Source organism: Chironomus tepperi, unplaced genomic scaffold, assembly GCF_022539635.2.
Source record: "Chironomus tepperi strain 1889 unplaced genomic scaffold, CSIRO-AGI_Ctep_v1 contig_364, whole genome shotgun sequence".
Classification (NCBI taxonomy): Eukaryota; Metazoa; Arthropoda; class Insecta; order Diptera; family Chironomidae; genus Chironomus; species Chironomus tepperi.
In genome coordinates this window covers 2,123,305-2,148,372 of record NW_027226486.1, presented here as the reverse complement: position 1 = coordinate 2,148,372, position 25,068 = coordinate 2,123,305, and the positions used below count along the sequence as shown (strand labels likewise).

The 25,068-nt window shown below is 32.9% G+C and overlaps 10 protein-coding genes across 11 annotated transcripts in view; 3 read left to right on the top strand and 7 right to left on the bottom strand.

Moving 5' to 3' along the window:
• The first annotated feature begins 963 nt into the window (after positions 1–963).
• LOC139095291 (uncharacterized) lies at positions 964–3,060 on the top strand. Its single transcript, XM_070646595.1, has 5 exons — positions 964–1,144; positions 1,389–1,534; positions 1,994–2,240; positions 2,376–2,542; positions 2,611–3,060. The coding sequence occupies exons 1-5, from the start codon at positions 1,014–1,016 to the stop codon at positions 2,919–2,921; spliced, it is 1,002 nt and encodes a 333-aa protein (XP_070502696.1). The 5' UTR covers positions 964–1,013; the 3' UTR covers positions 2,922–3,060.
• A 134-nt stretch (positions 3,061–3,194) lies between these two features.
• On the bottom strand, positions 3,195–5,154 carry LOC139095290 (PR domain zinc finger protein 5-like). Its single transcript, XM_070646593.1, has 2 exons — positions 4,513–5,154; positions 3,195–4,453 (listed from the first exon to the last, which is right to left on the bottom strand). Exons 1-2 carry the CDS (start codon positions 5,099–5,101, stop codon positions 3,609–3,611), a joined length of 1,434 nt encoding a protein of 477 aa, XP_070502694.1. The 5' UTR covers positions 5,102–5,154; the 3' UTR covers positions 3,195–3,608.
• A 42-nt stretch (positions 5,155–5,196) lies between these two features.
• LOC139095414 (pre-rRNA 2'-O-ribose RNA methyltransferase FTSJ3) lies at positions 5,197–8,124 on the bottom strand. The gene is made up of 3 exons (XM_070646758.1): positions 7,983–8,124; positions 6,473–7,921; positions 5,197–6,299 (listed from the first exon to the last, which is right to left on the bottom strand). The coding sequence occupies exons 1-3, from the start codon at positions 8,047–8,049 to the stop codon at positions 5,263–5,265; spliced, it is 2,553 nt and encodes an 850-aa protein (XP_070502859.1). The 5' UTR covers positions 8,050–8,124; the 3' UTR covers positions 5,197–5,262.
• Positions 8,125–8,211: 87 nt separating this feature from the next.
• Positions 8,212–10,024, top strand: LOC139095416 (cell cycle checkpoint protein hpr-9-like). Its single transcript, XM_070646762.1, has 3 exons — positions 8,212–8,400; positions 8,457–8,728; positions 8,787–10,024. Exons 1-3 carry the CDS (start codon positions 8,260–8,262, stop codon positions 9,952–9,954), a joined length of 1,581 nt encoding a protein of 526 aa, XP_070502863.1. The 5' UTR covers positions 8,212–8,259; the 3' UTR covers positions 9,955–10,024.
• An 11-nt stretch (positions 10,025–10,035) lies between these two features.
• Positions 10,036–11,134, top strand: LOC139095415 (INO80 complex subunit B). Of its 2 annotated transcripts, none has more exons than XM_070646760.1 (2): positions 10,036–10,134; positions 10,198–11,134. In XM_070646760.1, exons 1-2 carry the CDS (start codon positions 10,104–10,106, stop codon positions 11,085–11,087), a joined length of 921 nt encoding a protein of 306 aa, XP_070502861.1. In that variant the 5' UTR covers positions 10,036–10,103; the 3' UTR covers positions 11,088–11,134. The 2 variants fall into 2 exon arrangements, with proteins under 2 accessions (XP_070502861.1, XP_070502860.1); XM_070646759.1 differs by having other exon boundaries at positions 10,061–10,134; positions 10,186–11,134.
• LOC139095459 (dynein regulatory complex protein 8-like) lies at positions 11,118–11,673 on the bottom strand. The gene is made up of 2 exons (XM_070646812.1): positions 11,649–11,673; positions 11,118–11,581 (listed from the first exon to the last, which is right to left on the bottom strand). Exons 1-2 carry the CDS (start codon positions 11,671–11,673, stop codon positions 11,118–11,120), a joined length of 489 nt encoding a protein of 162 aa, XP_070502913.1.
• Positions 11,674–11,739: 66 nt separating this feature from the next.
• LOC139095458 (dynein regulatory complex protein 8-like) lies at positions 11,740–12,279 on the bottom strand. The gene has a single exon (XM_070646811.1). It carries the CDS (start codon positions 12,277–12,279, stop codon positions 11,740–11,742), a length of 540 nt encoding a protein of 179 aa, XP_070502912.1.
• A 912-nt stretch (positions 12,280–13,191) lies between these two features.
• Positions 13,192–15,574, bottom strand: LOC139095457 (uncharacterized). Its single transcript, XM_070646810.1, has 4 exons — positions 15,557–15,574; positions 14,482–14,809; positions 13,730–14,042; positions 13,192–13,556 (listed from the first exon to the last, which is right to left on the bottom strand). The coding sequence occupies exons 1-4, from the start codon at positions 15,572–15,574 to the stop codon at positions 13,409–13,411; spliced, it is 807 nt and encodes a 268-aa protein (XP_070502911.1). The 3' UTR covers positions 13,192–13,408.
• LOC139095305 (uncharacterized) lies at positions 15,248–16,762 on the bottom strand. Its single transcript, XM_070646627.1, has 2 exons — positions 16,125–16,762; positions 15,248–15,851 (listed from the first exon to the last, which is right to left on the bottom strand). Exons 1-2 carry the CDS (start codon positions 16,760–16,762, stop codon positions 15,707–15,709), a joined length of 783 nt encoding a protein of 260 aa, XP_070502728.1. The 3' UTR covers positions 15,248–15,706.
• A 1,927-nt stretch (positions 16,763–18,689) lies between these two features.
• The window catches only part of stw (straw), a 59,924-nt gene continuing 53,545 nt past the window's right edge, over positions 18,690–25,068 (bottom strand). The window contains exons 5-9 of the mRNA XM_070646626.1: positions 24,115–24,299; positions 22,196–22,400; positions 21,685–22,129; positions 21,454–21,579; positions 18,690–21,377 (exon numbers count right to left, since the gene is read on the bottom strand). Coding sequence (XP_070502727.1) covers positions 21,344–21,377; positions 21,454–21,579; positions 21,685–22,129; positions 22,196–22,400; positions 24,115–24,299 — 995 coding nt within the window. The 3' untranslated portion in view covers positions 18,690–21,343. The remainder of the gene's footprint in view (positions 21,378–21,453; positions 21,580–21,684; positions 22,130–22,195; positions 22,401–24,114; positions 24,300–25,068) is intronic.

The window sequence follows — 25,068 nt, the reverse complement described above, 5'->3', positions numbered from 1 at the left end:
CTTTTGAACAAAAAAGGAAGCTTTTGTGAAATTTATTCGGAATAAGCAATTGGCATCGCTTTGTTTGCACATTTTTTGATAAAGTTACAAAGCATAAATGTCAATAAAAACTAATTTTTCCATTTACCTAAGTTAAATCCACATGAATCTTTTTAAAAAACAATAAACCCATAAAAAAATGATAAACAAAAGAAATTCAAATTTATCGAATAATGACAAATGTTAATAACTGCTTAATACTAGCTAAATTATGTGGGCGCTTAGATATCTATGCACAATCGATGCTCATTCATCTCAAAACTGATGTAATTTAGGGAATAATATCCAAAAACAAATGTTATGAACTTTCCAGCATCGAATTTTTGGGGTTTTTTCTGTTAATCAAAACAACAACTTACCATACATATGATTATGTATTAAATGCTTTCTTGTTCGTCTGTCTATACCGCATTTAGCAACATTGTATGAGACACACTCGATATATAAAATAATTACGTTGTTGCTCGTCTGCAATCGACTTTGGTGTTTGAATTTTATCGAAGTCTGTAATACTCTGTATAGACGAGGTTACTGAACGACAAATACGCATTTAATTTTGAATGTTTACATCTGAGTACTTAAAGATATGCCGAGATATTTTGAAAAAATACCGGTTAATTTGAATTTTTGAACAAATAACGGTCAGATTGTTTTTGAATAAATAACGGTCAAATTATATTTAAATGAATAACGATCAAATTGGGTATTTTTGAAAATTCAACGGACAAACAGACAAATAACGACAAACAAAACCTTTTCCCCAAAAATAGACTTAAAAAGTCAAAAGAGAGTAAAATGTCATCTCCAAAAATTGTTTCTTCTTCCACCACTTCACACGATGCTCTCCAAAAATTTAGACCTCCTTAACATGCTGACTATAAAATGATATTAAGCTGTTGGTGGCGCTTTGATATTCGTTAGTTTAAATTTGCATTTTGTGGTAAACACATTGAATCTTAAAGAAATTAAACAAAATGTTGATTAGAAGTGCAGCAGTGATTTTAGCAATTTTTATTGCCAGTGCTAGTTCAACATGTGAAAGTGACAGAAATGTGCAGTTTCAGAATCCACTTTATTTACTCTTTGATAATGGATTCTTTTACATGTGAGAATTAAATTCGATAACTTTTTGATCAAACTAGCAACTTTGTGGATTTCGATTATGTGTTGGATGTCTATTTGAGATATGAACTTGATATATCTATTTGATTGAGTCTGGCATAGGCAGTAACATTGACTAAATTAGATTACAAAGTGTTGTGCTACATAATTGAACTACATAGCTGTCTTTGATCAAAGAGATCAATTTTCATAGATTCAAAACTAAAATTCAAAATTTCTATTTAAAGTCAAGGATTATCAAATGGAGAAGCAGTTGTAATGTACAAACATCCTGACGATGCTCGAGTATTTGGTCAATATACGTTTAAGGATGAAAGATGTTTCTACGAAACTGTGTATTATTATGTTCAAAATGGAAAATATGAATTTACAAGTAAGTAACCATCGAAGTAATCTGAGAATTCGTAAGTTTGATTTGAGTAGACTTACTGGAAGGAATGCTTCATATAGATTGGTTTACAACTAGATTTGAACGGTTATAGTTACTAGTGCAGTTGTCGGCAGGTACAGTATTGATTATATTCAATATGACTGTCTTATTGGCTTGCACTAGTTACTTCAAATCCACAACATCCATAAATATCGTCTACCTTTAACTAATAATCACAAATTGAGTTTAAAAACGACTATTTCGTCCCCAGTAGTAGCAATCCAATGATTATCACTGTAGGAGCATCAAATTCACCTGCAGAGTATCTTTAATATCCAACAGCAAGACAACATCTTCATAATGATAAAGAAAGCTTAATCGCAATTTAGTTCCGCTCCCTTTGTTACTGTTTATAATAAAATTTACATAATTAACTTCCAATTTCTTCTCATCTCATTTCAGACCCTTACATAAGCGATGAGACAAGCTTCAATGTAACTAATAAACTTAATTTTGTGACCAATGGAAATGGATATGAAATTGAATATAGCATAAGTTCAAATGGAGTTGGAATCTTCCATAATTTGGGACAAAATGCTGAGCGAAAGATTTTGCCGGAAGCTGTTTTTAAGAAATCTCCAGCACCATTCCGTCCAGTTCGTGAGATCTTCCCAAGCTTCGCAAATATTGGCAAGCAGAACTTGAAAGTGTAAGTTAGAGTTAGATTTTAACGGTTTTTGAGAATTTAAATTGAAGATCAAAATTTTAACGGTTTTTGAGAAGTCAAATTGAAGTTCAAAATTTTAACGGTTTTTAATAATTCAAACTCTTTTAATTCAATTAGGAGCTACTTAAAGAATGGAGAGAACTTCGTCCAATTCATCATTAACCGTAATCAATTTGCATCAATTGAAGGCTCATACACATTGAGAACATCAGACAGACGATACCACACAGTTGTGTATGAAATTCCCCTTAATGACTTTGATTACGTCGGCATGTCTGTAAGAGGTGCGAAAGATTATAATTACAGTATTAGTAGAGCTTAAATTAATTAACAAATTCGTTATTATCCACAGAGTATGAAGTCGCAACAGAGGAGAATTTCTTCCGTGCAGGTGTTGTCACTCTAAATGTCAATAATGCTCCCATGGACGTAAAATTCTTCGTAGATAAGAACGGATTCCATGTAAATGATCTCAGAAAGCCTGGAACTCCAGTACCAAACCAAAAACCACAACAAGGAGTTCAACGACCATTCGGTCAATTGCCATTAGATCCAAGAGTGATCAACAGACCACCAGTAAGTCAACAACCAGCTCAGCAGCTTCAAGCACCAATTCAAAATAATAAACAACAAGTTCCAAGTCCTACAGCTAAGAGAGTATAGGATAGAAATCATCTTCACATTTTTAACATTCCATTATTTTCATAATTTGGCATTTAATAAAGATAACATCTATATATGTAAATTAAGGAATTTTGTTTTAATTTTAAGATTTAAAAGTAAGCAATAAAAAGTTTTGTGTCTTATCCAAATCGATTGGTATATTTTTCTGATATTGCATAATTTAAGCCTTTCTCTACATTTCTATTCAATTTGACTTTCTTTCTTGTGATAAAAACACAAATAAGTTTCTCGAGCATCGATTCACTTGGCTAATTTGTCGCTCATCTACGGATGCTTGGCATGTTATGAAATAGGATTGATTAAATACAAAAAATTTAAATGCACATGTTCGTCATTAATATCATTAACTATTGTGTAAATGAAGAGGTCTGTTGAGGTTGATGACTGTAAGCTGATTCGATCAGTATGATATTTGGAATTAATGGCTGATTTAAGTAATTATCTACATTTACCGGTTTTTTGAAATTTAAATTGAAGCTCAAATTTTTGCCGGTTTTTTGAAATTCAAGTTAAAGTTCAAAATTTGAGCGACTTTTTGAAATTTGAATTAGACCGGTTCAAACCAATTTCTAATTTCAAATCAAAAATGTCCGTTGCAGATTTTTTAAAACCTTGACATCAAAGTGAATAAAACAGCTCAAGCCCTAATTTCTATCCTCAACCTTTTCAGCGCCTGAATAGAAAGTTCTGTGATGTCCTCTTTCTCCAATGATCTGGAAATACAGGCTCAGATGACTCTTCACTCTCTTTTGATGTACTTGAGGTATTTGTTTCCGAGAGACCCAAAATTTTTCTGTAGTGCTCAATAGGATTATATTTAGCAATTGCTTTCTTTTTTGGTGGCAGTGGTATTTCTGTATCGATTTTATCTGATTGATTGTGATTGCTTATGTCGTTTATTACATGGCTAGTAGTTGAAGTAGTCTTTTCAGTCTCATTGTTGTCTATTGATTTTTCAACATTACTCTTAGTAATGCTTTGAGGTGCTTGTTGATGTATTTGATTTTTATTTGGATTCCCAATGGATTGAATTACATTCACGCGGTTATTTATAACTGATTGTGGCTGAATATCAAGTATAACTTCTTGTTCCGGTTCCTCCTGTACAGATTCATCAATTATTAAGTCATTTGATACATCATCGTCTGTTATTTCGATCTCATCAATCTCTTGATTATCATTTACAGTCTCTTGAACTTTGTTACTGTCTTCTACAGTCACAACGTGATTGGATACTTCATTTCGTGGAATGTTAGTATGAAGATGACGAATGTGTCTCATTATATTGTCTTTTCGATTACTAACGACAGAGTTACAGATCTTACAGTTATACTTTATATTCTTGTGGATATTCATGTGTCTTTCGAGTGTCCTTTGATTGAAGAATCGCTTAAAGCAGTCTTTACATTGAACCATTGTCTTATTCTGTGTATGAATCATGTTGTGCGCTTGAAGTGATGTCAACCACTTGAACTTCTGATTGCATACTGTACATGGATATGGATATTCGTCTGCGAAAAAAAGATCCAGTCAGTAAATGAAAGATACAGATTAGAAATTAAGTATTTACCTTTATGTGTTATTTGATGTTTTCTTAGGTAATCAGCTGAAGTGAAAGTTTTTTCACATTCCTTACATTCGTACATTTTATCAATTTTCTTGTGCTTTGAGGCAATATGGATCTGGTATTTACATTTGTCAATAAATGTTTCCTTACAATCCTCACATAAATACTTGAATTTGCCTTTATGGATGTACATGTGCTTTCTTAAACTAGACTTTCTTTTAAATTTTTTATCGCAGTCTTGTTCCGTGCATTCAAAAAGGCTGTGCGACTTGACATGCTCCTCAAAATGAGATACCGGAAAACTTTTTTCACAAATTTGACATTTTCGGGACTTTGAATCTTCTGTTTTCTTACTCGTTGTCTTTTTGCTAATCACCTCTACCTTTATATCATTATTGTTGCTTGATTTCAGCGGTTCTTCATGGCTAGGCCTCAAAACAATTTGTTCAAGAATTTTTATTTTTCCACTTTTTGTGTTTTTCTCAATTTTTTCACTTTTTACATATTTTATCGTCGATTCTCCTTGTGTCTCACTTGTACATGATCTCGTCCATTCAGCCTTTATCTTGTGATGTATCATATGTGTATCCATTATCCATTTAATTTAAGTTTTTCTTAAAATTACTGTAAAAATAAAAATATTGATAAAAATTTGCGAAAATCGCGTTCAAAACAAACTGAGATGACTTAATTGTTCTTAATTCAAATATTTTATTTCCGTTAAAATAAAGTTCAATTTTTGTAGCTTAAAATTTAAGATGTATAAAACTTTCTAGCCATTCGCCTGCCTCCTTTCTGTTGTCCACCGCCACCTCCTTTCTTGCCTTTACCTCCACTTCTCTTCTTGCCCATGGCCTTCTCCTTTTTCTTTTCACCTCGCAAATCTTTCTTCAAACGTGGATCAACAACTTTGAAGCGACCTTTAACGCCAGCAGGTCTTTTTACTTTACGTCCACCAGCACTTGCCTTTTTGGCAACAACGTATGATATCTCTTCCTTCTTTTTCTCGGTCTTCTTGTACAATTTCTTAATTAATTTTATCTTTTCTTGACCTGTATGATCAGCATTCTCCAAAATGTTCTCGGACTTCTTCTTAATCTTTTCCATTTGCTTCTTAGCTTGTCGCTTCTTACGTGCCTTTGCTTCCATCACCTTCTTAAGTGATCTTGTGTTGAATTCTGTCAAATTCTTACGATAATTCATAACTAATTCCTCTGAAACTGGCATTGTCTTTCTCATTGCCTTCTTTTCATCCTCAACAAACCAATCGGGTAAATTATCATCATTAAACATGTATCGATTCCAAGCGCCATCAATAACATCACGTTTCGTTTTCTTGCTTGTTACCATCAATTGTCCCAAAGCCAATTCCTCTTCATTCAATTTGATTTTCTTTTGTTTGGGTTCCTTTTCTTTATCTTCGTCATCTGATTGTGGCACATGTATATCTTCTTCAATTTCAGAGTCTGAATCGTCTGATGATTCGTCCTTCTTTTTTGTTGCACCATCTTGCTCGTGTCGTGCACGTCGACGTGCCTTTTTACCCAATAATGTTAAATCTGGTTTTCTATTTTCATCCTCGCCAATGACTTTAACGCCCTTTTTCTTTAAATCCTTTACCAATTTATCGAAATCCATATCTTCATCTTGTTCTTCTGATGCCTTCATGTTTTTAAAGATATCCTTTTCAAACCAGAGATTTGCTTTTGCTACTTTCTTTGCATCCTTATCACGATAGTCCAAATCCGTCAAGAGGGGATTTTTCTTACCTCCTTTTTCGGAAGCGGTACCTGTTGATAAATAAATGATTTAATTAAGATTGAAAATTTAACGACTTTCAAAATTTTGAATATTGAAGTTCAAAAATTCCACAATTTTCAAAATTTTGAATTTAACGGTTTTTTGATCAGATTAATTTAAATCTTGAGATTAAAATAAATCCGTTGGATTAAAAGATACATACCCCGACCTTCGCTTCCTTGGGCTCCGTTTTTTGCTTTTGGATGATAATCCCAGTTGTTCTCGTCCTCTTCATCATCACTTCCTTCTTCCTCTAATCCCAATTCCTCCTCAATTTCATCCGAATCATCCTCATTATCGCTGGTTATTGTTGGAATATGGGCCTCATCATCAAGCAATTCATTCTCATCATATGCGACCATTTTTGATTTCTCTTTCTTCTTGCGGTCACGTTTTTTGGTCATGTCTGTACCATCCATAAATGATTCAAGAACTTTCTTATTCTTAATTTCATTTAAATCGAAAACTTCACCATCTCCTTCTTCTTGTGGACCGGAATCACCTTTGATGATCATTTTGAGGGCGAGTTTTTGATCTAATTTTGCTCGTTCCTTATTTGCCTTTTTCTTTTTACGTTTCTCGTCACGTAATTCCTCAAGCTTGAGCTCCTCAATATGTTTATCCATTTCAGCAAGTTCCATGTCTTCTTGATCCTCTTCTGTGATTTCTTTTGGTTCCTCATTTTCCGTTTTTGATTCGGCTGTTTCAACTGGATAGAATTCAGCCTTTAACAACTTCCACCATTTGATGATGTCCTTAAGATCCTTTCGATTTAGTACTTTGATGTCCTTAAAGCATTCCTTAATTTCTGTTGTTGTTGCTTTATGATTTTCTATTTTTGGATCATCAATATTAATTTCTGTTGCTATTTGCAGTACATCCAATGCACTGTCAGCTTGAAGGAAGTCTGATGCTTTAACAATCTTTCTTAAATCAATTGATTCATATCCAACAGCTTTTGCCTTCTTGTCGCCTTTTGGTTCCTTTAATAAATCAACTGGTTTTGCTGGTGTGATGTCTAATTCCTCAAAAACATACTTTGGATCCATAAAACGTGGATCAATTTTTGTTGGTGCTTTATATCCTTGACATACGATGAAAATTTCAGCAGATTCTTTACGTGATGCTGATGGTTTTGTGGCATAGACTTTCTTGAACAATTGCTTCAATACCCAAATGAAGGCATTGTAATCTTTACTTCTGAATACTTTCGTAACAAACCAACCATTTGGTCTAAGAAATTCTGTTGCTAGCTTAACGGCACTAAGTGACAAGCAGATCTGTTGATATGCATCAAAAAGCCAATTTCTACCAACATTTGGTGCACCATCATTAAGGAATACATCAACTTTCCATGTTTTGAGCTCTTTTGTAAGTGACTGCTTACACTTTTCTGTTGTAATGTCCTCTGTAAGACTTATACATCCAGGAACTGGTTTGATTGGAAACAAATCCACACCAATAACAATGCTTGATACTGGCATATTTTGTTTAGCTACTTGCATCCAACCACCAGGGGCTGCACATAAATCTACGCATACTTGTGATTGTTGTAAAAATCCAAATCGTCGATTAAGTTGAATTAACTTAAAAGCAGCACGAGATCTGTATCCTATAAAATTAACATTTTTTCATGAAATCTGTTGATATTTTGACATGATCTTATGGCTTACCTGTTTCTTTAGCTAATTTGTAGAACTTATCACGACGATCTTTTCCAATTTTGGTCTTTTTACCCATTTTTAAGCACTAATTAAATTTTTTGTGTTCACAATGTTTATGGATTATATTTTTGAAAGCATGTGTGTTTTATCATCTCGGTAAAAACCCGAGCAACGCATGAAAACTGACGTTTTGTCATCTCGGTAAATTTGTAAACAAACCAAAATTTGTCATCTCAGTAATTTCAGCGGTAAAATGAACAAAAAATAAAATTAATTAAAATTAAAAATGTTCGTTGTTATAGGCAGTAAATCAATAAAGTTTTTCATTAAAGTGCTGAAATTTCTCGCAAAGTATTCACCGGAATACTGTTTAGAGGCAAAGGACAATCAATTGAGCATAAAAAGTTGTAGTACAAGTCAGATTGCTGTAAGTTGAAATTTCATAATTTTGCCTTAATTAAACTAACTTGAATTATTTTGCAGCTGGCAATAGCAACATTTGATGAGTTATTTTTTGTAAAATATGAGGCATCGGATAATCAAGAAGAGAATACATGTAGAATATCAGCAAAAGTGCTACTTACTGTGTTACGGGCACCAAAGTCTATAGCAAGCTGTACGATCAAGTTCGATATTCCAAAGGACTGTATTTATGTCAATATCCACAAATATAATGATGTCGTTGTAAAGAACAAGGTTGCATTGCTGGAATACGATGAACTGGAAGATTTTACAATTCCGAATGAGCTAAGCGAGTAAGTAACAAGGTGCCGATGTAAAGGAACTGAATTAAATTCTATTATTCAATTTTAGGGTAGTCTGCCAGCCATCAGTATTTCGTAAAATCCTGCTATCATCTCGAGGAATCGATGAACTAGAATTTGACTTTAAGAATGATGCAGTGACCATTCAAAGCTACATAGACTTTCCAGATGAAGATTGTGAAGCTATTAGGCTTAGTTATACTATTGGAACATCCTCATTTACATCATATAATCTCAAAGCTGAGAAGTCACTGATTGCATCCTGTGACGATTTTATTCGGTTCCTTAATTTAGCACAGTCATTAAACGTGGAAGTTCAGATACAATTTTCATCTCCTGGGAGACCAATCATATCTAAAATAAGAAGCGACGGAACTTATTCATTGTCATTAATTCAAGCTACATTGCCGCCAAAGTCATTTGCAAAACGAAACATCAAAAATCAGTCATACAGTAAAGTTGTCATGAATTATGTTGGGAGACGTAAAACAAACGAGTTTGAGGACTCAAATGATGATTCTCTTACTGACAGTGATGCTGTTCGTGCTGGAAATCCAGAAATTGCATTTACAACATCAAATGTCGAAAATAATCCAAAAATCTTAAACGAAACACCGAAAAATAAGACATCAGATAGATCAGATCCAACATATATGTCAACTCCATCGGTTGTAGCTAGAGGAAACCAGAAACGAAAAAGTGGGGACGAGAGATTGATGGAAGATAATGATATGGATCTAACACAGGATAATTTACAGGAAAAACGACGAAAACTTACAGCAATCAGCACAGTTCTTGGAACTAATACATCAATAATGTTGTCACAGAAAGAAATCAATGAAGTCAATGACATTATGCTAGATATAGCAAGTATATGCGAAACACCAAATGAAGATGATGTAGATATGGAACTTCCAGTAAATCCAGCACCAAACCAAAATTCGGAAGAACAAGCAATAAATGAGGTGGAAATGATGGAAGCACTGGAATTTGAGAGAACGAATACAGAAAACTTATTTTCACACAATCGATGGTCAATGCACAATAGCTATTTTAAGGAAACTGAAAAACAGAAGTATTCTGAAGATCCAGTAGAAAGTGATCCAAAGCCAGAAGGTCCTTTAGAGAAACTTTTTGGACATATTTTTAAACCACGAAGTAAGGTTCAGTTCGGAAGAGTTCTTGTGCCTGGAAGTGATTCAGAATCAGATGATTGATTCTATGCCTTATTTGTTATTTAACAGAAACTTTTTTTAACGAAAATAAAAAATTCAAATAATTAAAATATGTCATCTTGGTATTTATTTACAAACTTTTGTCATTTAGGTATTGTTTACAGATTTCCGCTCACACAAAAATAATCAAAATGCCAAAGAAAAAGGAAGAATCACACGACAGTAAGTTAGTCAATTTAAACTAGAGTATTTTGATAATCACATTTAGTACAGCTTCACTTACAGATCAGGACACAAGTCCGAAAAAACAGAAAGTCAAGAAAAATAAAAAGAAGAAACAAAAACAACCGATTGAAGAACAGGAACTGCCTGAAGAACAACTAGAAATGGAAGAATCATTTGAATCGTCTATAGCAACAACACCGACTAAAGGATCGAAGGGCAAAAAGAACAAAAAAACAGCACAGCAACAAGACGACACAAGTTCAGAAGAAGAACGATGGCTGGAAGCGATCGAAAGTGGCAAACTAGAGGAAGTAGATGATGAGTTAAAGAAAATCAAACCTAAAGATCCAAAATTAATGACAGCTAGACAAAGGGCGATGTATGAGAAGAACATAAATGAAACAAATCCAACAAGTCCAACGAGTAAATCCAGAAAGTCATTACCTAGCACAACAATTGTGGATGGCGTTCAGGCAAACGTTAGTAGCAGTGGTCAATTATTGTTGGCACTGCCTAATTTTAAAATTAAGAAGGAGAAGGAGAAACAGCCATTAACAGCTGAGGATATTGAGAAGTCAAAGGAAAAGGCACAAAAACGGAAGCAACTTGCTGACGAGAAACGTGAAAAGGATAAGAAAAAGACTATGGAACGGCTGTTAAAGAAACAAGACTCAAAAACTGTAAAATCAACAAAGATAAGACCTAACAAGCATACAATTCCTGTTATATCCTACAAAAATTCACTGGACGGCATTTATTTAAGCTATCCGCCTAACTTCACCTTCCCATTAACACCTAAAACTGCTATTGAACCACCCAAAAAGGTTCTATGTGGAATAGCTGGATGTAAGAATCCCAAACGTTATAGCTGTAGTAAGACTAACATCCCATTGTGCTCACTGGAATGTTACAAGAAGAATGTCGAGTCTGTCAAGCAAATGATCTTTTAAACTTTATTTAATTCAATAAACTTTTACAATTTAGATATCATGAATAAGCTGGTTTAAGTAATATTCATAGGATATACGATTTGTGGACGAATCGACAGCACATCCGAACATTTCCTCTAATTCCTCAAGACTGAATGGTTCCCCCTCTTCCATCATAATTTTAGCCATAAAATCTTTAGTGACATATCCCTTACCTTCATAATCAAGGACCTGAAAAGCTTCTAACAACTTCTCAATCGGCGACGGTTCCATTCGACGTTCAAGAAGTAAATTTTTGACATATGGAAGGAATTTTGACAAATGAACAGTTCCACTTGCATCGCCTGCAAATTCAGTCTCTGCTATTGTTTCAGACACTTCTTGTTCTGTTGGAACCATTCCTAAATATCTTAAGATTGAACCAATTTCACGGACGTCGACTGTCTTTTGTCCATGATGATCAAAAATGAGGAACGCATCAGCTATTTTTCTCTCTAAGTCGTCATTTATTGTTACTGTGTTTTTGGAAGGATGTAGAGTATAAGATGGGTTTGATTAGTTACATTAAATAGCAAGCCATACCTGGAATATCAAAATATTCTTCCATAATTTCTGAATTTAGAGTTTCACTTAAAATTTTTATTGACCAAACAAAATTGTGTATCCATAGCAACTAGCGATGTATGGTCTTCCTTCCAGGTAGCTCAGCAAGTAAAAAGATCGATTCCCCTCCTTCTGATTTCATGACTATTTTGTCAACATAATCTTCATAATGGACACAGTAATCATTAATATCTACAGCAGCAACCAGCATCTCTTTCAATTCATTTTCGCTTAAAGGATCTCCAAAATCTGTCATTAATTTCACAAATTCAGCTTTAGGTATGAAGCCTCTATCTTTTGGATCAAGTATTTTGAAGGCATTAAGCAAGTCATCTTTTGATAGTGGTCTCATTTTGCCTTTTTGGAGATATGATCTTAAAAATGGAATCAATCGCCCGAGATGAATTTTCTTCCTCTGTTCTACAGCTGTAGTTATTTCCTGAAGATCTTGCTTATTTGGTGCACAACCCAAAAGTCCCAAAATTGCTTCGAGATTTTTGCTGCTTGTTAAATTGATTTTATGACGATCGTACAAGCTGAAAACTTCAGCAACCTTCTTGTCAAAGTTGTTCTCTAGTTCAACTGGAATGTTTGAGAATCTCTCGTTCATGATTTTGATGTTGATTGATAAGTTTTGGTGAAAATTAAAGATTGAATTTTGAATAATTTCAGGTTAATCTGATTTTAATCAATTTGAATCTGAGTTTGAGAAATTTCAATCGCAGTAGTCTTGATCAAAAATGTTATCGCAGTAAACAAGTTATCAAAAGTGAGGAAAGCCAGTTAACTATGAAGAGTCTCTTTTGAGAGTTGAGAGGTAAGATAGTGCTGGGCTCAATCCTGGATACAAACCTGATCAGATACTTTAGATTCGAAAAGCTCCTAAAGATTATTAAGATTAAGAATGTATGAGAATTGAAAGCAGATTTGGTTTTCTTAGTAGAAACTTAATGACATAGAGGCTATAAGACACATGAGTAACAAAACACATGAACAACCGGACACATGAGCAACCGGACACAAGAACCATAATAATTTAGTCACTTCAGTCGTACCCTGTAAGTTAAATTCAAAACATATAATTCAAATTTTATAGCAAATAAAACACAGCAAGCAATTACTTTTGATAACAAAACATTCTGCAGTATCTGCAAAATTTTATTATACTTTATTTAACACGAATTGACTTTCTTTTAAGTACATATGTTTCATGTTAAATCCTAATGACGTTGGAATATATAAAGGCATTTAAAAAATGGTACATCTTTTTTAACTAGCAAGCGAGACTTAATTGCCTTATATAAACCTAAATTAAGATGAAAATGATATAAGTTAAGAAGAAATCAAATTTAATTACAAATTACTCAGTCACATGCTGAGGCACATAATTTCAAATAAAATTTTTTTTTATATAAAGCAAAAGAGTAAGCATAAAACAGTATCGTAAAAAAAATGCTCATAATATGGAAATAATTTGACTCTAATAAAGCTGTATCTATCATAATATTCAGCCTAACATAAAGCTGATAATAAATCATATTTCATTTTTTTGATCATTAAAGCCCCTCGTGGCAGCCGTAATTATTTTCAAAAAAATACATAAAATATTTGTGCAAAAAAAATTAAATCTTTGTTTCTTTTAATGTATGGACGACCATAAAAAAATGACTATGAACAGGAAGATGAAAAAAAGTTATTTTTTAATAATCTACAATTGGCTAACTAAATATAATATATGACTAATGATATTTTATTGGCGGTAGATGATGTCCACACGTTGGGAAATTTGGCGGAACTGGAGGTAAATCGGATTGCGTACCAACATGTATGAGTAGATTCATTCCTATTGTTATATGGAATAAGAAATGGCAATGCATCATCCATACTCTGTAAATATACAAAAGAAGTCATTAGATTTCCGCCAAAAATATCAATCTTAGTCATCCAGAGTTGGCCGGACTCTTAACTTTGAGAGTCCAGATTCCAAAAGTTCACTATGGACTCTACTTTTGGACTATGAACTCTATTTCAGTCCTGCCAATTCTGAATCTCATCCTTACCCTGGATTATCAGCCTTGAATCTCAAAATAACATATCCATTATTTGGCACAGCAATTGTATCCTTCAATGGTGGTCCCTTAAATTGTCTATTCAATAATCCTTTTCTATCCAATTCAAGTGCATGCTTAAGGGTGATCTTCTTAATTGTTGTATCGGGTGAACGTCCCATACCAATAACATTATATGCATAACCGTGCAAATGGAATGGATGACTTAAATTGTCTTGTTGGACTTCGTCAATGAGAACAATTTCAACAATGGCATTAAGGGGAATATCGATTTTATGTGTGCACATGCAATTTGGTCCGCAATCTATGTTGAATGAAAATGAACAATAGGGAAAAATTATGTGATTAAAATGTTTGGCTGTCGATTGAGGTTAGGTTTGTGCTGATGGAGTGAATAGGTGGAGACATAATTGGTGGTGCATTGGAATTTAATGCAGGATTCAACTAATGGTGACTAGTTTCCACTTAAACACACACAGATCGATGTGCTAGGTAGTCTCAACTTTGGAAATATCAAGCATACAGGCGCTCTGTTTGACAGCCATCTTGTAAAGTGGCAGGTAACCTGTATGCTGTGGCATTCCTAAGTAAGATTAAGGATACTCAGATCAGTCACAAAATGGTTTGATCGTCACTTATTCAGCCTATTGGCACACCTCATCATACCACTGGGTCCATTGGCACACCTTATAGAACAACTAAGTCCATTGGCACACCCTCCCATAATATCTGTTTTAACTTACTTGGTGGACGATTGTCACCATTACAAAATTGTTGTGGATCAACATCATCATACTGTGATAGAAGTGGCGCTGGGGGTCCAACATATGAGATTTCATCAACAAGTGAAATGAGATGATCACCGCCAGGTGGTACAAGGAAAACATTGTATGTATTTGGTCTAAATAATTCCTCAAGTTGATAGAAATAGAAACGGAATGGTAAGAAAATTTTAATGTCTGGTCGCTCTTGTAGCACTTCCTCTTTAATTTTTCTAGCATTTTTTAAGTTGCTCACACAAATAGCATCGGAACGTTTCGTGTTACATACAGCATCGAGTGGATTGAGAACCTATTTGAAAATATTGCGAATAAGAAGAAGTAATGAAAGGTGATTATTATACATTATATATGCTTAATATAGTGTTGGCTATAATGATATGTATTACACATCAGGTAGGCAGGGATTGAAAGGTATCAGACTTACCAAAAGTGAGATATACACATATAATTATACTTTACATTATAATAGTTACAATTTAGGTGCATAAGAAGCTTTTTGGCTCTTAAATTACATCAATTTACATTGAATATAATAACAAGCATAAGATATAAAAGAAGGGCAGGAGGGTACAAGCAACAGGGAGATAAAGATATTAAAATAAAAGCATAATTATGTTTTTAACTTTAATAATTTAATTTAAAGAATTTTTTGGTATATGCCATGACAAGACATAAATTTTATGTACAAAACATATTTTTTTTTTATACAGCATAAACATATCTTGATTGTAAGCAAAGTTAAATGTCTTAATTTACAATAAAAATAATAAGTATATGTAGAAATAAGGTGAAAAGAGCTGAAAAGTAAAGCAATAAGTTTTTAAAAGACTAAGATTATAATTAAATCTATAAAGTAGCATGTTGCGTTCACAAGCACACACGTGATTGCGTATATTGCACAATTTTGTGGCTAGAATAAGAGTTTATGGATTTTTTAGCATCTATTGATTTATGTCTGATGATGTTAAGTAGCTTGGATATGTCTATAGCAGTGTTGCTCAACCTTTGTGCCTCGACACACTGGTGTGCCACATACCATGTCACATACTAGCATGCTGGGTGTGGTTTCGATCTTAGTTAACCACCAAGGCCTATCGCGTCACACTAGTGTTGGAACAATACTAATCCATAGACTACCTAAACATCATCAAACTTGAAAAAGCTTCACTTTAAATTACAGGATGTATTAATTGTGAAGCGGCGGTAAAAAGCTTCCACATTTTGGAAAACCTTCCGGCACTGGTGGAAAGTCAGCTGGTGTACCGACTTGGAAGAGTAAATTCATTCCAATTGGTATGTGGAAGAGTAAATGACAGTGGAACATCCATGGCCTAAATGAGGAAGAGAAGAAAAAGCGAAATTAGCAATGCTGCAATTAATATTCCATCCCAACAGACAAGGAACATGCTCTATGCATAATCAATTATCCTATCCGAAAATAATAATGAATGTACTCAATATAATGAGCATGCAATTTGTATGTTAGGGTAGAATGACATTCTAGGGATATTCTATCTACAGGAAGTAATTTTCTAACTGATACATCCCGATTACTATAAATCACCCCTTAGTGTCCAATAATTATCAAAACACATTCAATTTACCCAGGATTATCAGCCTTGAATCTAATAATAGAATATCCATTATTTGGCACCGCAACTGTGTCTCTCAATGAATGTACATCCAAATTTCTATGCAATAAACCACGACGATTAAGGTCGAGTGCATGTTTCAAGCTAATTTTCTGAATAGTTTTGTCGGGTGATCGTCCCATTCCGATAACATGAAATGAATAGCCATGTAAATGGAACGGATGACTAATATTTGGCTGCTGGACTTCATCAATCAAAACGACCTCGACAACAGCATTCAATGGAATGTCAACCTTATGAACACATTGACAGTACATATCACAATCAGCTGGACGCTTATCACCATTACAGAATGAATCCGGATCATTATCATAGTACTGCGATAAGAGTGGAAATGCTGGTGCTGCATATGAAATTTCATCAATCAATGACGTTAGATGATCACCATCGAATGCAACGAGATAATTGCGGTATGTATTAGCTTGAAATAAGTCATTTGGCTTATGTGTGACGAAACGGAATGGAAGGAAAATGCTTATGTCTGGATCTCTTGAAAGAACATCCGACTCAACAGGTTTTGGACTTCTTAAATTATTTATACAAACAGCATCGTCACGTGGTGTATCACACATTGCATCAAGTGGATTCATAACCTGGGTTTTTGAGGGGGAAATTTAGAGATTATTAGTTTGTGGACTTAATTGTGGAGCTGGAGATGCTGGTTTATTGGTGTATCTTTGCGGGGTGGTATAGAGTCATTCTAAGGTGTACATTAGGATTGATCCATGGGTATAATATGAGATTACATCAAAAGTAGGTAATGTTGAAGTAACCTTACAAGCTTTAGTGGAACAGGTTGCGAATAGTCGACCTTATGTCTTGTGCTAAGCTTGACATTTGTGTAAATTGTCAAGTTTATTACTAGACTTAAGGATCGACCAATTGTATCCTGTTCCGCATGTAATTCCTAAGATAAACCTAATGTATACCTAAGGAAGACTCTAACTGTAACTCCAAGTAACCAAACCCATTTGACTACTCAGCAACCATCCCTGCAGATACATCAACAAGCCAACCTCAGATGATGTGCTACTTAACATTAACAAATAACTTTAGTCATCACATTATTTATGACTTACCAAACAAATAATTCCAACAAATGAGATTTAATGATATCATCAGTGATTGTTGTTGCTTTATTCTTTTTTTTTGTGTGTATGTTTATCCAAATGAGTGCACAAATGAGTTCATTTTATACTTTTTTTTATATTTGAGCGAATTCCGTTGAGTATTTTCAAACACTTTCTTTATGTTTAAAAACAGAATGAAATTTAATATGAAAAAGTATAAAGGAATTAATGAGAAGTGAAGCGACTAATATGTCTTGTCTTGTTATAAAATGCTATTGTTGTTGTTGTTTTGTATGCTGGAAGAAATTTTCCTTTTTCTTTGTAAATATGCTAAAAATAATACCTTTCTATCTAAACAACCTGTAATCAGTATATGCTGTACATAGAGTCACGTGTAATAATATTATTTACAAACAATATATATTATTCTGTTTGTTGCTGTTGCTGCTATATGTTTATGGGATATAATAATGATGTACGGTATGTTGATAATGATAAGCGTGGATGCACGTAAATTTAAGTAATTTGTATCATTTTCTTCTGTTTTGTATTTTACTAGACTTAGGTTGTCTATGACTGGTAATTCATCATTGTCAATAATTTAATTCCATTTGATTCATTTATGCAGTTTCTGGGCGTAAAGGTTGAAATTGTGATGAATTGAGTTTGGTATTGGTTTTGTCAAGAAAACACAAATGAATTCTAGTTGGGTAAGCATTACTAAAGGACTAACTAGTTGGTATATGGGTAAAGATAAAGACTAGTCTTGATGAATACTTAAATAGTTATTCCAATTGAATCCTAAGCAATACATGAATTTCTACAGTATAAAGGACTATATTAGGAATATATACAATCATATCCAAAAACACAATTGAAAGATATCTGGTACTTAATTAGCTATAGATAGATGTAAAGCCGGAATCAGCGAGGAGAAAGCAAGTTATTGCTATTTTCAAAAATCAGACTCCTAGGAGGCATTACTTTGACTTTGATTCGATTTGAGTCTGGTATCATGCGAAAGTCACGTTGCCCAGGTCCCAAATTTTAGATCGATTAACCGAATCCATGTGCTTTTCGGAATCAGAAGTATGAAATTTAAAAAAGACGAAGCTGTTCCTATTTTATCTATTTTTAGTGCATGGGTATTAGACATTCCAGAAGAATAACATTCTAATTTTAATAGAAGGAATAGATTCTCTGTTATTGTTGTTACTATACCTTTTCTAAATATGTATAATATGATACAATTCCTTAAGATGTCATGCTCTATGTTTAAACATTATTTACACATACATATTAGGATCAGATTTCAATCTATATAGCAAATATCCCGTAGCAAATGATCATATCATGATCATACTAATCAGTTCTAAATAATACCATAAATTACAGGTAAGTTCCACTACGTCAAAAGAAAGAAAAATATATTTTACATACTCTTAAATTATTATTTAATAAAGGTTTAATCTTTATTGAAATTGTGAATTGTGTTGATTTTTTTTTCTTGTTGTTTCAAGCTGGCAACATAAAAACTAAAGTCTAAGCCAATTTACATATAATTTTCATTTTAAGTGGCACTAAGTGTCTCTTAATGTGCTCCACATGTTAAGGCTTATATATCTTTTTTTTTGTCTTATATACATAACATTTTCTATTTAATATATTTAAAAAAAATTCTTCTTAAATGTTTATTTCACTTTAATTTAAAAATTAAAATCTCATCATCAAATTATACGGCAGTGATAATTGTTATTATCGATTGGTAGCAGATAAAAAAAAATAAAATTAATGAATATTAATGGAAGAGAACGATTAAAAAAATAGTCGGGGAAATTGTGGACATGCACTAAAAAAAGTTTTTAAATTTTTTAATTGAGAATAATGATGACAATGATGATACGCGAAAAAAATTTGTTAATATTTAATATTAATGGATTTAGTTTTGGCACGGACAGAGGGTATGGAGAATACCAATTTTTTTTTTTTGAGCGATTTAATTGTTTGACGGCAGTGATTTTATGAATTTTTGCGGTTGAATATTGGATGGGATAATACTTTTGGGAAATGAGATGCTGAATGGAATATTTGATGAGGTATGGGCTTCTGTTGGAGGCTTAATTAACTTTGTAGATTCGGATTTTGGTTGGATGTTCTTGGAAAAGTTCATTAAGTTTGATCAAAAGTAGATTAGATTGCAGAACTTGAAGTTGACTTGAATTTTATTAGGAGAAAAGTCGAATCCAGTCGACTTTTCCATACTTAATTCAAGTAAACTTTGGGAAGTTATTATCACATATGACAGATAATATCCCTAACAGACAGCCAACATACTCATCCAAATGAGCGTACTCATGATCAATATAATTCTCTGTTCGAACATATAATTAGGCATTTAATAAGAATCCAGTTTCTGGCAAAGCAGCTCATTTAATTCATACACATGAATGAAGCTTATAAATTCATGATGCCGTAGCTATAGGGTTATATGCTATATGCTTTCTATAGTTAATTGAAGTTTAAGTCTGAAATTCGACCATGAATTTGATCTTCAAGATTTTAATCGGGATTTCAGTTTTATGAGTCATGGCACAAAGGAATTGTACTATAGACTTTGAGGAGTCTGTAGAGTCTTCAAGTTGAATTGTCTCAAGTTCATGAAAATTTGGTGTCTACATAGAGATTTTGGAGAATTGAGCATCTTGATTATGTTTTCTAAGTTATTAAAATGGATTGAAATCAGCATAGCTCGAAGACGACTCGTTTGAAAATTCGACTCAAGTCTACTAGACTCCATATAATATTGAAGCTCTGGAAATCATTCGTCATGTAGTCATCAGGGCACCTTCACAATTTTCCATCAATATCCTTAACAGGACAGTGATCAAACTCACCTAAATGAGCGAATTTAATCAATCTAATTGAGGATTCTCATTTTCTGTTTGGATATGGCGACGTAGTGACACCTAAACAACTACATTAAGCTGCTAGACCTAGTATATCGATGAAAACTTTAAAACCCGCTTTTCTTAAGCACATTATAGCATCACTACCATCAAAAACCAATCTCGCTAGGAAGAAAGTTGTCATCGAAAGTAGAAATTTTAATTAAATAATTTAGTAAATTAATAATTGAAAAAATTATTGATAGAGTTTTAAGTAAGAGAAGAAATTTTCGAAAATTGTAATGGAAGTAGTATGAATTTATGTTAATTTTTAAGTATGTGATGTGAATTACTTTAGTTATGAATATAAAGAAGAATTAAATGAATTGCCATAAAAAAATTTAAGTGAAGCATAAAGTGAGAAAAGGTATAGAGAGTATTATGTTGGCAAGATGAATATGATATAATATAATATAAAGATTTCAGCATTTATCACTTGTTACAGTTCATAGAAGCAAAGATAGTCAATCTTATTGCCTTTATTTTAAAAAATTTAATTTAGTGATAAAAGCTGCTACGCTTATGTAAAAAAATGTGAGTGAATAAAGCATTAAAGTGAGTGATAAATGATAATGATAAAATTTCTCTGCATATTTACAAATATTTACAGCTTGAGCTTTTTTTTCTTTTAAATAAAATAAAAATTTTTTAAACAAAAAAATACATAAAATTCCAATAAAAAAATTAATAAAAAATGTCCTAAAAGCACGGAGAAATTTTTCATGATAATAATAATAAAAAAAATTGCAACTTTTGCCTTAAAAATGCGAATTAATTAAGAAAGTAACTATATGGGCAATTATGGTGACAATATATTTAATATTAATTGACCATTGCTACTGCCTTTTTATCATACTACGCATTCAATTGCATGATAAACCATGGCAACAAGTAACAACGAATGATCAATTAATGAACGACATTAATTGTAATTTACCAGAGAAAAGAAAAAAATAAAAAATGATTTACGGTCAATTTTACCGTTCGGATATTCAATTGTCATTAATCATGCAATATCCAAATTAAATTCGTTGAAAAAATATTCGAAAAAATGTACGTCGTTTTTTTTTGTATAAATAAAATTACTGATTTTGTTTAACTTAATCAACTAGGGAAAGGAAGTGCCTAACATTTCTGTTTTTGATGCTTCATAGAATTAATTGTGCGCTATGGGTGGCATCACATCCGCCCTAAATTTGATGAAATGAAGAAAAAGAGAAAATTCAGATCAGGTCCATTAATAATAAAGCATCTTAATGCACTTACAGATGATCACCGCACGTTGGGAAGTTTGGTGGAACTGGAGGTAAATCCGCTTGTGTACCGACGTGTAGAATGAGATTCATACCGATTGTTATGTGGAACAAGAAATGACAATGGAACAACCAAGCACTGTAAAGATATTGTGAATTATTAAATCATGTTCTTATGATTATGGGATGTAGTCATGAGAATGTCAATCCTGAATTCCCATAAAAATCAAAACAATATCCTTACCCTGGATTATCAGCACGGAATCTGAATACAACATAACCATTGTTTGGCACAGCAATTGTATCCTTCATTGGTGGCAAATCAAACTGACGATGCAACAAACCACGACGATCCAAATCAAGTGCATGCTTCAAATTAATCTTCTTAATAGTTGTATCGGGTGATCGTCCAATACCAATAACATGATATGCATAACCGTGCAAATGGAATGGATGACTCAAATTTGGCTGTTGTACTTCATCAACCAAAACAACTTCAACAATGGCATTTAATGGAATATCAACTTTATGTGTGCACATGCAATTGGCACCACAGTTTGCTGGACGATTATCACCGTTACAGAATTGCTCAGGGTTAATGTCATCGTATTGTGAGAGAAGTGGCGTTGGTGGCGAAAGGTATGAAATTTCATCAATCAATGAGAGGACATGGTCTCCAGTTGGTGCGACTGTATAGATGGAAGAAATATTATGTTAATTGATATTTGAGGTTATGTTATGATTGATTATGTTACCTAAGAATCTATTGTATGTGTTTGGTTGGAAAAGTTCCTCTGGTTTATACAAGTAGAAACGGAATGGCAAGAAAATCTTAACATCTGGCTTTTCTTTCAATAATTCTGGATCAGCATCAATATGTTTGCCGGCATATTTCAATTGATTTACACAAATTGCATCTTGACGTGGTTGATCACATTGTGCATCCAATGGATTCATTACCTAATTAGATTTTTACATTTTCCACAAGATTTTTATATACACAAATTGGATTGTATTTTAAAGCAAATTTACAAAAGAAAGCAAGAGAAATTTAATTTTAGTTGATCGATATTATCATGATTAAAATATATATAAAAAAGAAGGAAAGGAAGAATAGACAGGACAGAGAAGAAGAAATGTAAAATTTAATTTGTCGGTTCAGAGAGATAAAAAAAGAGTTCCAGCATAAAGGAGAAAACTGAATAGAATTTGAATTAAAATTTAAAAGAAACGAGGGAAACTATGGAAATGGATAGACGACGGTTAAATATTCGCACGATGTCATCGAGCAATTAAAATTGGTAGGGAGACATTTAACGTCAATTTATTAAGACTCAATTGACGGCAATAAATCATAGTGTCGTGACTTTTTATTTCTGCTTCATTTTGCAGTAGCTTAATAGAAAACGGTTCAAAGAAGGATGTCTAGTGAATCAATTAAGTTTTTTGTAGGATTTAAATTGAATTTTAAATGAAGTTTTGAATGGTTTGACTAGATGTTGAGTTTTGGGGTATTTTGTGAGAAGTAGCTTGATACCCATTTATGTTATGACTAGTTTAGACATATTTAGGTGAAATTTAAGGTCTATAGCTTTTGAGAGTCTTTAATTGAAGCGAAATAGTTATGAATTGGAAGTAAACTCATCTACTGATAGCTACAGATAGACTGGCATTGTCATGTTGTCAGTCGGCTTTTTTTAGATTCTCAGAACTCGATCGACTCTCAAAACTCTGTCGACCCTCAAAACCCATGATTCACAGACATTACTCAAAAGCCATTTGCATTCCTGTCAGCAGAAACAAGTCAATCACTTCATTACGCAAATTTCTCAGTGAATCAAATTTCAACATTACGAAACTTTACGGATTAAAGCTCGAAATATCCGTTTAAATGCTCCAAATTTAAAAATCACTTTAGTGACACAACACAGCATAAAAAACTCCTTCAAGGCAGGAAAGTTTTGCATTACAAAATTACGGTTTTTCCTCATTTCATTGTCTCATTGCTAATCATCTATACGGAGACATACTTAGCATCTTGCAAACGTAATTAATAGACTTAAGACTTACCAATTCATTTAAATTGTAAAATGAATGCAAAACTCGTGTCTTTATATTATAGGAAAAAAAGCTTTTCATTGGACGTGGAAAAAAGAAATGAAAATTTTTTTAATTATTTTAATTAAGGAGAAATAATGCACATAATATAGTGAGAAGATATAAGCGAAGTGACAGCATATGCTATACAATTAATTCATTTTGTACACAGTTTTATAATTATTGTATCTTTTTGTATATGATAATAATATAAAGCATTTCTTTTTGTTTTGACTTGTATGTTTTTGCGTGTGATTGAAGCTATGGTATTTATAAAATGAAGGTGCAAGTCATGGATTGATAATAAATATATGGATATAAATAAATAATTCAATTTTCTCATTAACGTATAGGAATAACGTAAACAGATGGGATGATAAAGTGGTTTTGCAGTGCGTAGCTTTTTTATATCTGTACATAGCGAGAAGAAGTGCATTACAGTAAGTAAGTGCAAGAACATTTTTTTATACACAAAAAAACAATTTATACATTTCATCACATTGCGTGAACCAACGTGAATTAATTAAAAAAAATGAGGAAGATGGACCAAAAAAACAACTTAATTTCTTGTACTCACAATTCCTTGTGGAAGTCCAACATCGTATGATGGTGCTGCTGTTGTTGGTTGATATGGACCGCGTGCATAACGAAGAATGGCCAATTGTTGTACTCTCTTGATACCGCATTCACCCAAACCGCGCAATTGAATCCAATAAGCGCCAACTGGCTGATCAGCCGTAATTACGAAATCATAACGTTCACCTGTGAAGAAATTGAGAAATTTCATTAAATTGCTAATAAGAAGGCATGAGGTGTGAATAAGTGGAATTGATTGATGGAAGGAATTAGCTTCCGTTTGGGGTGATTTGATGTTGATTTAAGTGATGGTTCAGATTTAAGGGAAATTGGTCGATGGAACTGATTATAATGGATTGTTCTTTAAGATACATGCTTCTTGTACTCAAAAGTGGATGGAAAGCAATATCCTGGAATGGATAATCAGACAAACTAAGTAGCAATGTTCGAACAGCATCCTCAACGTTTCTAACCATTTAGGGTAGCTCTCTATTATGGTCAGATGACTCCAAAACAGTCAAAACCCAAGAATTCGTATAGACTCAAATGTGAATTCCAATTCCTAATTCAATGTCTGCATAACTTAATATTCATGGTACTCAATAATTGAATTTTGCATATTTTACAATCGACCTTCCCCTATCAGTCTAGTAATTAACCAACAGAGATTAGCACTGCAAACAAATCCACCTGACTTGTTAAAAACAGCCCGAGGCAGTGCGCACTGACCAATAATTGATATTTTTTTACACTTATTAATTTACTTCTCAATATCGTAACATGAGCATTTAGGCTTTTAAATATCGAAACACTTCAGAAAATCGTTTATATTAAAAAATGTTTGTTTTAATTGTCCTTGAGATTATTCAATGCTGAAAATAGTTATGAAAAAAATATAATTTATAGCTGCACTTTACGCTATTGCTAATCTAATAAAAATTTACTTCTTTTTCGT

Excerpts from the sequence above, each read along its gene's own strand:
- LOC139095458 (XM_070646811.1), bottom strand. The coding sequence starts at position 12,279 with ATGAACGAGAGATTCTCAAACATTCCAGTTGAACTAGAGAACAACTTT.
- LOC139095305 (XM_070646627.1), bottom strand. The coding sequence starts at position 16,762 with ATGAATCCACTTGATGCAATGTGTGATACACCACGTGACGATGCTGTT. Across the intron at positions 15,852-16,124 it reads TTCAAGGCTGATAATCCTGG|GCCATGGATGTTCCACTGTC; the intron begins GTAAATTGAATG and ends TTCCTCATTTAG.
- LOC139095291 (XM_070646595.1), top strand. The coding sequence starts at position 1,014 with ATGTTGATTAGAAGTGCAGCAGTGATTTTAGCAATTTTTATTGCCAGT. Across the intron at positions 2,241-2,375 it reads GGCAAGCAGAACTTGAAAGT|GAGCTACTTAAAGAATGGAG; the intron begins GTAAGTTAGAGT and ends TAATTCAATTAG. Across the intron at positions 2,543-2,610 it reads CGTCGGCATGTCTGTAAGAG|AGTATGAAGTCGCAACAGAG; the intron begins GTGCGAAAGATT and ends TATTATCCACAG.
- LOC139095416 (XM_070646762.1), top strand. The coding sequence starts at position 8,260 with ATGTTCGTTGTTATAGGCAGTAAATCAATAAAGTTTTTCATTAAAGTG. Across the intron at positions 8,401-8,456 it reads GTAGTACAAGTCAGATTGCT|CTGGCAATAGCAACATTTGA; the intron begins GTAAGTTGAAAT and ends ATTATTTTGCAG. Across the intron at positions 8,729-8,786 it reads ATTCCGAATGAGCTAAGCGA|GGTAGTCTGCCAGCCATCAG; the intron begins GTAAGTAACAAG and ends ATTCAATTTTAG.
- LOC139095457 (XM_070646810.1), bottom strand. Across the intron at positions 14,043-14,481 it reads TGGTGACAATCGTCCACCAA|ATTGCGGACCAAATTGCATG; the intron begins GTAAGTTAAAAC and ends CATTCAACATAG. Across the intron at positions 13,557-13,729 it reads TTCAAGGCTGATAATCCAGG|AGTATGGATGATGCATTGCC; the intron begins GTAAGGATGAGA and ends GTATATTTACAG.
- LOC139095459 (XM_070646812.1), bottom strand. The coding sequence starts at position 11,673 with ATGGAAGAATATTTTGATATTCCAG. Across the intron at positions 11,582-11,648 it reads AGAATATTTTGATATTCCAG|TAACAATAAATGACGACTTA; the intron begins GTATGGCTTGCT and ends CCAAAAACACAG.
- LOC139095290 (XM_070646593.1), bottom strand. The coding sequence starts at position 5,101 with ATGGATACACATATGATACATCACAAGATAAAGGCTGAATGGACGAGA. Across the intron at positions 4,454-4,512 it reads ACATCAAATAACACATAAAG|ACGAATATCCATATCCATGT; the intron begins GTAAATACTTAA and ends TTTTTTTCGCAG.
- LOC139095415 (XM_070646759.1), top strand. The coding sequence starts at position 10,104 with ATGCCAAAGAAAAAGGAAGAATCACACGACA. Across the intron at positions 10,135-10,185 it reads AAAGGAAGAATCACACGACA|CTTCACTTACAGATCAGGAC; the intron begins GTAAGTTAGTCA and ends CATTTAGTACAG.
- LOC139095414 (XM_070646758.1), bottom strand. The coding sequence starts at position 8,049 with ATGGGTAAAAAGACCAAAATTGGAAAAGATCGTCGTGATAAGTTCTAC. Across the intron at positions 7,922-7,982 it reads CAAATTAGCTAAAGAAACAG|GATACAGATCTCGTGCTGCT; the intron begins GTAAGCCATAAG and ends TTAATTTTATAG. Across the intron at positions 6,300-6,472 it reads CCAAGGAAGCGAAGGTCGGG|GTACCGCTTCCGAAAAAGGA; the intron begins GTATGTATCTTT and ends ATTTATCAACAG.